The sequence below is a fragment of the Gracilinanus agilis genome, chromosome 3, assembly GCF_016433145.1.
Source record: "Gracilinanus agilis isolate LMUSP501 chromosome 3, AgileGrace, whole genome shotgun sequence".
NCBI classification, from domain to species: Eukaryota; Metazoa; Chordata; class Mammalia; order Didelphimorphia; family Didelphidae; genus Gracilinanus; species Gracilinanus agilis.
Genome location: NC_058132.1, coordinates 20,098,202 through 20,106,190, shown reverse-complemented (window position 1 = coordinate 20,106,190; position 7,989 = coordinate 20,098,202). Strand labels below are relative to the sequence as shown.

The 7,989-nt window shown below is 55.3% G+C and overlaps 1 protein-coding gene across 1 annotated transcript in view; it reads right to left on the bottom strand.

Moving 5' to 3' along the window:
* Positions 1 to 1,335: 1,335 nt before the first annotated feature.
* The window catches only part of TTYH1 (tweety family member 1), a 42,079-nt gene continuing 35,425 nt past the window's right edge, over positions 1,336 to 7,989 (bottom strand). The window contains exons 2-14 of the mRNA XM_044668541.1: positions 7,018 to 7,205; positions 5,819 to 5,930; positions 5,392 to 5,612; positions 5,123 to 5,218; positions 4,194 to 4,266; positions 4,016 to 4,091; positions 3,830 to 3,885; positions 3,298 to 3,390; positions 3,099 to 3,191; positions 2,225 to 2,367; positions 1,895 to 1,940; positions 1,580 to 1,657; positions 1,336 to 1,421 (exon numbers count right to left, since the gene is read on the bottom strand). Coding sequence (XP_044524476.1) covers positions 1,619 to 1,657; positions 1,895 to 1,940; positions 2,225 to 2,367; positions 3,099 to 3,191; positions 3,298 to 3,390; positions 3,830 to 3,885; positions 4,016 to 4,091; positions 4,194 to 4,266; positions 5,123 to 5,218; positions 5,392 to 5,612; positions 5,819 to 5,930; positions 7,018 to 7,205 — 1,236 coding nt within the window. The 3' untranslated portion in view covers positions 1,336 to 1,421; positions 1,580 to 1,618. The remainder of the gene's footprint in view (positions 1,422 to 1,579; positions 1,658 to 1,894; positions 1,941 to 2,224; positions 2,368 to 3,098; positions 3,192 to 3,297; positions 3,391 to 3,829; positions 3,886 to 4,015; positions 4,092 to 4,193; positions 4,267 to 5,122; positions 5,219 to 5,391; positions 5,613 to 5,818; positions 5,931 to 7,017; positions 7,206 to 7,989) is intronic.

Sequence of the window (7,989 nt, the reverse complement as noted above, 5' to 3'; positions counted from 1 at the left end):
ACTGAGGCCCAGGGAAGCAAAAGGACTTGACTAAGGTGCCACTAGTCAGGTCAGAAGGATTTGAACCTATATTCTCTGACTTAAGAGCAGAGCTCTTTCTTTTGTCAAGCTGCTCTCCCATTCCTGATGGGCCCTGAGGGAAAAACAGGGGCAATCAATTAAAAAAACACTTGTTAATTGTTCACTAGACACCCTGTTGAGGGGACAGAAAGAACCCACAGAAAGAACGGAGTCGAGGAACTTATGGTAAGAAGTCAAAGGAAATGGAGGAAGGAGACCTAGGCCCTGCTTTTTGTCCTGAGGAGAAGAGGAAAGGAAGTAAGACTTAGATCCAGTCCTGGGCACTAGAGTCAGACAAAGAGACCCAAGTCCTATGCTGGACACAGAAGGTAGATAGAAAGGAATGAGACTTGGGACCTACCTATGCTGGACAGCAGAGAGAGACAGGAAGAATCAGGCAGGCCCTTGGATGGGAACTGGGCTGGGCTGGGAGGAAAGGAAGAAGATGGAGATCTGCTGGGTTCTGAAGGCACAGAGAGAACCATGACTGGTTCTCCAGTGGGATACCAATGGGGGAAAAGGCTGAGGAACTAAGACTTGTTCCTTGGAAGCCACCCGAGCCTCCCGAGTAAGGGAAGGAGGAAGAGGAAGAGCTGACTGGATAAACTGATTCTAAGAACTCAGATAGGATGAATAAAAGTGGTCTCTGATGACCATATGTGGACCTGGAAAGAGCCATAGAGATTATCTAAGCCAAAGCTCTCATTTTACAAGTGGAGAAAGAGACCCAGAGTGTTTCAGTGGTTTGCCTATGATCAAAAAATTAGTAGCTGACCTAGTGTTAAGACCCATCCTCTCTGCTTCCAAATCCAGTGGTCTCTACCCTGGAGCATACACTGAAGGAGCCCACTACCTCGTATAGCCCCCAGAAGTAAGCATCTGAGTGCCACCAACTGGTGGAATGTCTTGCTAGGAAGGGGAAGTGCTTCTCCATAGATGGCTTCCTGGAGGAGATGGCATTGAGGTTGAGTCTTGATGGTTGGACAGAAACCAAAAAACAGCTCCAGACACGTGTAAAATAAAGTCTTCTTTTTTATTTCAAATCTGAGTTAGTGGTGCTGGTTCTAATACAAGGAGCTCTGGGCCCAGGGGTTGGAAGGAAAGGGCTGGGGGGAGGTCCTCCAGGGTAGCTGCTCCCAGGAGGGCCCTGAGCATCTTGGCTCCCACCCTGGCCGGGATCCCTGGGCCCAAGCCTTGCATGTTGGTTAGGGAGGGCAGGGAACTATCTTCTGGTCACTTCGTCAGGGTAGAGAGAGGGATTCGAGATTCTCCTGAGCCAGGCAGAGTATGGCAGTGTTAGTCATCATAGCTAGAAGAATCCTGGTAGGGAAGGGGAAACTTCTCTGGTGGGTGGGCGGTGCCTAGGGTTCAAGAGAGACACAGATATGGGCTGAGACAGAGACCGTGCTGTGGAGAGTGGCCAGTGAACTCGAGAGCCAGAAGGTGGGAAGAGAGGCTACGTGACGGAGGGATACACTGGAGGCAGGCTAAATGGAACAAGACCCAAGCTGTGACTCACCAGAGGTGGGGGTAGCAGACCCAGCCCAAGGAGGGAGTCTCAGATGGATGACTGCCACTGGACAAAGCGTTTTGATTCCTGCTGGGCCCAGAGAGAGAGTGAAAGAGTTAATAAAGCCTTTCAGGAGAAGCTTTCCCCTACCCCGTAGACAGGTAAGAAGACCGGCCCCTGCCCCAGAGGGACTCAAGCAGGGATTCAGCCCTCAATCTCGGCCCCCTCAGAAACACAGGCATGCATCTGATTCCCCTTGTTATCCCGACTCCCCCACAGTCCATGCCCGACTAGGAACCCCTGGTGTCCAAGTGCTCCACATGCCTGAGGGTTGAAGGGATCATCGTCTTCTGGGTCTTCGTAGTCGTCGCTGGGGGGAGCGGGGCACAGAGCTGGGAAGGGTGGCAGGAGGGGAAGTTCCCTCCCCTTCTGATAGATGGGTTCCCCTCCCAGACCCCTGAGCACCCTCCTACTCACTGCTTGGTGATCTGAGGAGCCCTACCACATCCCCAATCTCACCCTTCCTCACCTCAGAGGAAGCTCCCTAAACAGGCCCCTCTAGCACTTTGGGGGAATGGTTGGGGCTCTGCCCATTGTCTTGCAGCCTACCCAGCTCAGCCACCCTCTCCCAGTCTCCCACCGCCAGCTGCTTACCTGGCTGGGAAGTGGGCCCAGGCAGCAGGCAGGCTGCACAGCGCCGTGGCCAGAGCCAGGGCGGACAGCAGGGAGAAGAGGAGCAGGAAGAGGAGGCCCTCCATGGAGTCCTCACACAAGCCCCGCAATGCTGCCCCATAGTCCTGGGGGCAGGGGGCCAGAGGGGGCATCAGCAGGGTTGGCTCTTCCCAACCCCCCCCCCAAATGCCCGATTGGCTGCTTGATTTTCCCCACCCCAACAAAGGGAGTCAGGCAGAGAAACAGTTCTGGGCTGTTAACTGGGAGACCCACATTTGAGTCCCTGTCTGACTTTTGCTCAACTCACTGTTTGACCTTGTTGAGGCCTGGCCCTGCCCTGCCCTGGGCCTCAGTTTCCTCATTTGTACAATGAGGTTCTCCAAGGGCTCATCTGACATTTTAGGATTCCCAGTATTGACTGAGTCCAGGAGAGGTCAGAGTAGGGGAGAGATCACATGCATCTCACTGCAGAAATCCAGGAAGGCTTCCTAGGGAGGGGGTCACCTGAATTGGGCAGGGGAAGATTGGGAGTTGGAGGGGAGGGGAACAGTCACAAGGAAGCAGGAGGGGAAGCCAGGCCAAATGGTTAAGAAAGGGGCTGGACAGGAGAAAAAGATAGAGAGGAAGGCAGGGCCAGCCTGAGGACACACCAGGGAGACAGAACTGATTCCTGCTCGGGAAGTGGGGGTGACATGTGGGAATCCCTTGGGGAAAATGGGCATTAGGAAGCAGCTCTGGGCCCTGGACTGGCTAGATGGGTGTGAGGGAGACTGAGACCAGGGGGTTCCAGAGAAGGGGGTAGGGAGGGCCGGATGGAGGTGTAACTGAAAAGGATGGAGGCAGAAGGCTTGGTCACCTTGTGCAGCCCCCGGCAGTGCAGCAGCGCCACCAGCTGGTGGAAGTTCCCCTCTGTCACATTCAGTGTCTCTTCCAGGGCCAACAGCGGTTTCTGCCTCCAGTCCAGAAGGGGTTAATGCCCAATCTAGGGAGTCCTGCCCTCTCCCACAGAACCCCCTCCCAGAAGGCCCCTCCCCCAGGGGAGGGATCCCACTGACCTGGGCTGCTGGGAACTGGGGAACTGCTTCTCGTTCCAGCCCCTGGAGCTGGGAGTAGATGCTGGCCAGAGAGCGCTGGGACAAGGTCAGCCTCTAGAGGAGGTGGTGAGTATGGGGAGGGGGCAGGCAGGGAGTGAGGCCAATATCTGAGTCCTCCCACCCCTTTCGAAGGTCTCCTCCATCTCAAGACCCAAGAATTCCAGTCCTTGCTCTCAGAGACATAAGGAACTTGGGAATCTGGGTCCTCATCCCTTTACTGTGGGACCCAAGTGGCCAGCCCCCCCTGCTCTAAACTCTGAACCTATATAACCCTAGGGGCCCAAGGAAATCAGAGAAATTTCCCAAAGTACAACCCTTGTGAGGCCCTCGGGCAGAGGAGCTTAGTTCATCTCAGACCCACAATAGCCAAGCCAGGGAGACTGGGAGGAGGGGGCAGAAAAGTGGACAAGGAAGAAAGAGAGGGACATGGGTCTCCTAAGCTTGCTCTCCTCAGACACTTAAGACCCACACTCACACTAGCTTGGAGACTCACCTCTTGGAAGGGATTAGAGACCACCTGGTTGCAGAGGAAATAATAGTGGAGGATTTCTGTGGAGGAGGAGGAAGAGGAAGGAGGAAGAGAGAAGGCAAAGACAGAGACAGAGAATACCCAATGATCCTGGAAGGAGACTGCTCCCAGCAGTTGGCACTTTAAACCCCAAGGTTGCCCTCTTCTTACCTGGATTTAAGCCAGTTTCTGCCCTAGTCAGGTTCAAGACATAGGGGTCAGGACTGGAGCAAAAGTCACTGAGACCCTGAGAAAAGGAGGTGTTTGGATTCAGACTCGGGAGGCTGGACTCCCAGACCCATCCATTTCTGGACCCAGGCATCCTGACCCCCTAGGATTAGATACTTACCACTGCAGCAGCTGCCTCTAGCCCCATGGATCCCCAGCTGAGCACAAGAACCAGCAGGCTCATGACTGTCATGCTAATGCAGAAAGGGAATATTCATTCTGATTTCCCTCCCTCCTTCCTCGGCCCAAAGACCTAGTGAAATTCTCTTCAGTGACTCCCCAGCTCACCACCTAGAGCAGGGGTTGGCAACGGGGGTATGGCTCTCGAGCCATATCTGGCTCTTTTGAGGGCCAGATATGGCTCTTTCTGAAGGAGCCATAAAGTCCATTTTTTTTCAGGCGCTGTTACAGGAGCGCGCACTGTGAGCACTGTACAGCTCTCACGAAATTACATTTTGAAAAATGTGGCGTTTATGGCTCTCAGGACCAAAAAGGTTGCCCATCCCTGAAGAACTACCCAAGCTTGTGGACAGCTCTGTGGTGCTGAAGGGGCCAAGTAGTGGGCATTCCCAAGTATGCTCAGAATAGTTAGCCTGGACAGCGCCATGGTGCTGACTGGTTTACCCTGGCCCTCCCTCCCAGAAGCAAAGAATGTTCCACATCTCTGAAGAGGAAGAATTTTAGAGCTTAAAACAGTGCCTGGCACATAGTAGGTGCTTAATAAATGTTGATTGGTTGATTGAATTGAAGGAATCTTTCCTGAGGGCTTTCTTGGTGAGTTCCCTAGACTTGGAGCCCTGCCTGGGGACAGCTCCTTGGTGCTGAAGGTATAGTTTGGGGGTTGGTGAGAGATTCCTTAAAGCCCCTCCAGATTAACATCTAACTTCTCTCTTTTGGGGCCCAATCCGTGGAGAGCTCACTGATGATAAGAAAGAACCCCTCAGGTATTGAGGAAGACCTCAAGAAGGAGACTCCAAGCTCGGGCTCTTCCTCCCTGGAGGCAGGCCTAGTGGATGGAGTTGATGAAGTGAGGGGAACTGGCAAACTCACACAATCACTAGCCATTTGCTTTGCTTAGCCAGCCCAAGGAGAGTGAAGAGACAGACAAGGAGATCAAGAAGCAGCAGGAGAATGTAGGCCAACCACCTAAGAAGGAGGACACAGGGAGGAAAAAGTCAGGATGAGTCCCAGATTTGGGCCAACTTCCAGTGTGACTTGGGCTGAATCACTGCCCCTCTCTGGGCAGCCTCTATGCTGCCCACCAATATCATGGATGGCCAGATATCTCTCCCAGTGACCCCCCCCCCACCTTGGCCCACCTGTACTCCTCCACAAAGGAGACACCTTCAGCCACCCGAATTGGGCTCAGGGGCACATCCCTCCAGAAAGCCAGCTCTCCCAGCTGCTGGGCCACAGCCTCAGCCTGCCTCCGAGCGCCCCGGGCAGCTGCCACCAGCTCTGTCCGTGGGGCCATCACCTCCTCTAGAGTCGTCAGCTCAGACCTAACTGCTGACCCCAGTCGTTCCACAGTTTCTGAAACCTGGAATATGGGGGACACCTTCAGGGGAGGATATTGGTACCCGGGTCTCAGACAGAGCAGAAAGGAGGGACCTTGGTGGCAAATGCAGAAGTCTGGGGACAGGAGCGTCCTCGACTGAATAAAGCAGCCCCAGGGGAGGCTCCGAGGGCTAGCTTGGCTGGGGATACCTCCCCCTCTCAGGCATGTCGGGATGAGGATGCCCTCACCAGCCGGTCGATGGAGCTGAGCGTATGGTTGGCATGCAGGAGGGAGAAGCTGAGCTGGGACACCCCATCGCTGGTCTCACTGTTGCCATAGAAACCAAGTCCGATTCCAGCGCTGGGAGGAGAGGGATTGGGGAGAGGCTGGTTCAGCCCATCTCCTATGGCCTCCCCATCCTCTCCACCCCCTCTCCTCTAGTTCCAGTGGTACAGCCCGTGGGAACCTGCCTCCCTCGGCCTGGGTTGCTGAGGCAACGGAAAGGGCTCACTCCCCCTTGCCAGGGCTGTGGAGGAGAGGAAGGAGAGGTGGGAACAGGATGAACTCATTGTGATGCAAATGAAGGGGTTAACCCCTTGAGGCCAAGCGCGGCTTGGACAGCTCCCATTCTGAGGCCCCACCCCTCAGGAATCCGGCATTCCGAGGCAGCCCTGCCCCCTCTGGACCCAGGCACGACCTCTTCCCCAGCCTCCTCCTTCCAGAGGACCCAGGCTTGCCCTCCCCTCGAGGCCCGGACCCCTCAGGGGACCTAGGGGGACCCAGGCGGCGGGAGCCCCCAGTCACAGAGAGGAATGGAGAGACAGAGCCCTCATTGTGGCCTGGACTCCTTTCCCAGGGTCCAGCCCCCTTCAATTCCCCAGAGTCCATTGTCCTCGTCCCATTCTATACAAAGAGCTCCTTGTCCATTCTCATCCCCCCCACCCCAGGCTGTGCCACTGCCTCCTGGGGTCTTTGTCCCCCTGGCCCCAGCCCCTTCTAGGGATGGGGCTCTGGTAATCTCGGGCCCCCAGCACCTCCCCTGCCCCCACAGGAGCTGCTTCGGAGTTGAGGAGGCTGAAGGGAGCCTTTAAGACCTTGCTCAGGGGGTCTGGCAAGTCCTCAATGTTCTGTGATGAGGAGGGGAGAAGCCTTCAAAACTGTTCTGGGCCTGAGGGAATTCTTCAAGGCTCTGTTACATGGAGGACTGAAGAGGTCTCTGTGGCTTCCTAGAAGGCTCTCATGGGAACAGAGGAAGGCCACTGAGGCTGTCTTATGGAGGCTGGCAAAGGCATTAAAGGCCCTAATAGTCTGGTTGGCTCAATGAGAGAAGCCTTTAAGACTCTGCTGGGGGGAAGAGGGAGGTGCTGGGAGAGCCTCTCACACTCCAGTTCCTGGGGTTGGGCCTCCCTGGAGCCTGGCCCCTCCCCACCCAAGGGGTCCCAGGTACCAGCCAAGGAGAAGGGCGGCCACACAGCTCCAGGTGACACAGCCTCCTCCATCTGGAGAGCCCGAGACCTCAGGGGGACCAGCCTTGGGCCTGCGGCAACGGCAGCAGGATCGGAGTAGGTAGAGCCCAAGAACAAGCAGGTTCACAGCCAGGCCCAGCCCAGCTAAAGCTGCTACCAACAGCAAGGCCTGAGAAGAGGAAGAGGGTGGAAAGAGGGGGCCACAAAGCTCATTGACGGGCCTGAGGCTGGCCAGGACCCCCTCATTGTCCCCATCTGGAAAATGGGTGTGAGGGACCTTTTTGGAAATAAGAGCCTGAGCTAGATTTTGTGTCCATGTACCTGTGACCCTGGATGGACATGTGTCTCCTCGGGTCAGTGGGCAGTGCAGCTCTAGGGATGGCTCTCTCCTCTGTAAGAATGAGAAGCAGCACCCCAAAGCGAAGAGGACCCTGGCTCTGCCTGAGTCTGTGGGTGAGCTAGAGGGAATTTCTGTGGACCTCAGTCTCCTCCTGTGTAGAATGGAGCCAGATCTCGCTGATCTCCCGGCTTCCTGGGACTGTGGTACTTTGTAAGTTGTAGGGCCAGGCGTGGCATCTGTTGCTGTGTGACTGTCAGCTTTAGGACGGGAGGGCAGGCGAAGCTGGGTTTGGGTCTTGTGCTTCCAGATGGTGAGTCACTGGCTTTGTGTGTGTGCATCTGTGGGTGAATAACTGGGTCTGTGCATGAATCTCCAAGTGTGGAACTGAGTGTAAGCACATATATGACTGTGTGAGAGAGAGAGAGAGAGAGAGAGGGGAAGAGACAGACAGAGGTGGAGAGAGACAGACAGACAGAGACAAAGAGAGAGGCAGACAGAGACAGACAGAAGTGGAGAGACAGACAGACAGAGACAAAGACAGGCAGAAAGACAGAGAGAGAGAGAGAGAGAATGAGAGAGAGAGAGAGAGAGAGAGAGAGAGAGAGAGAGAGAG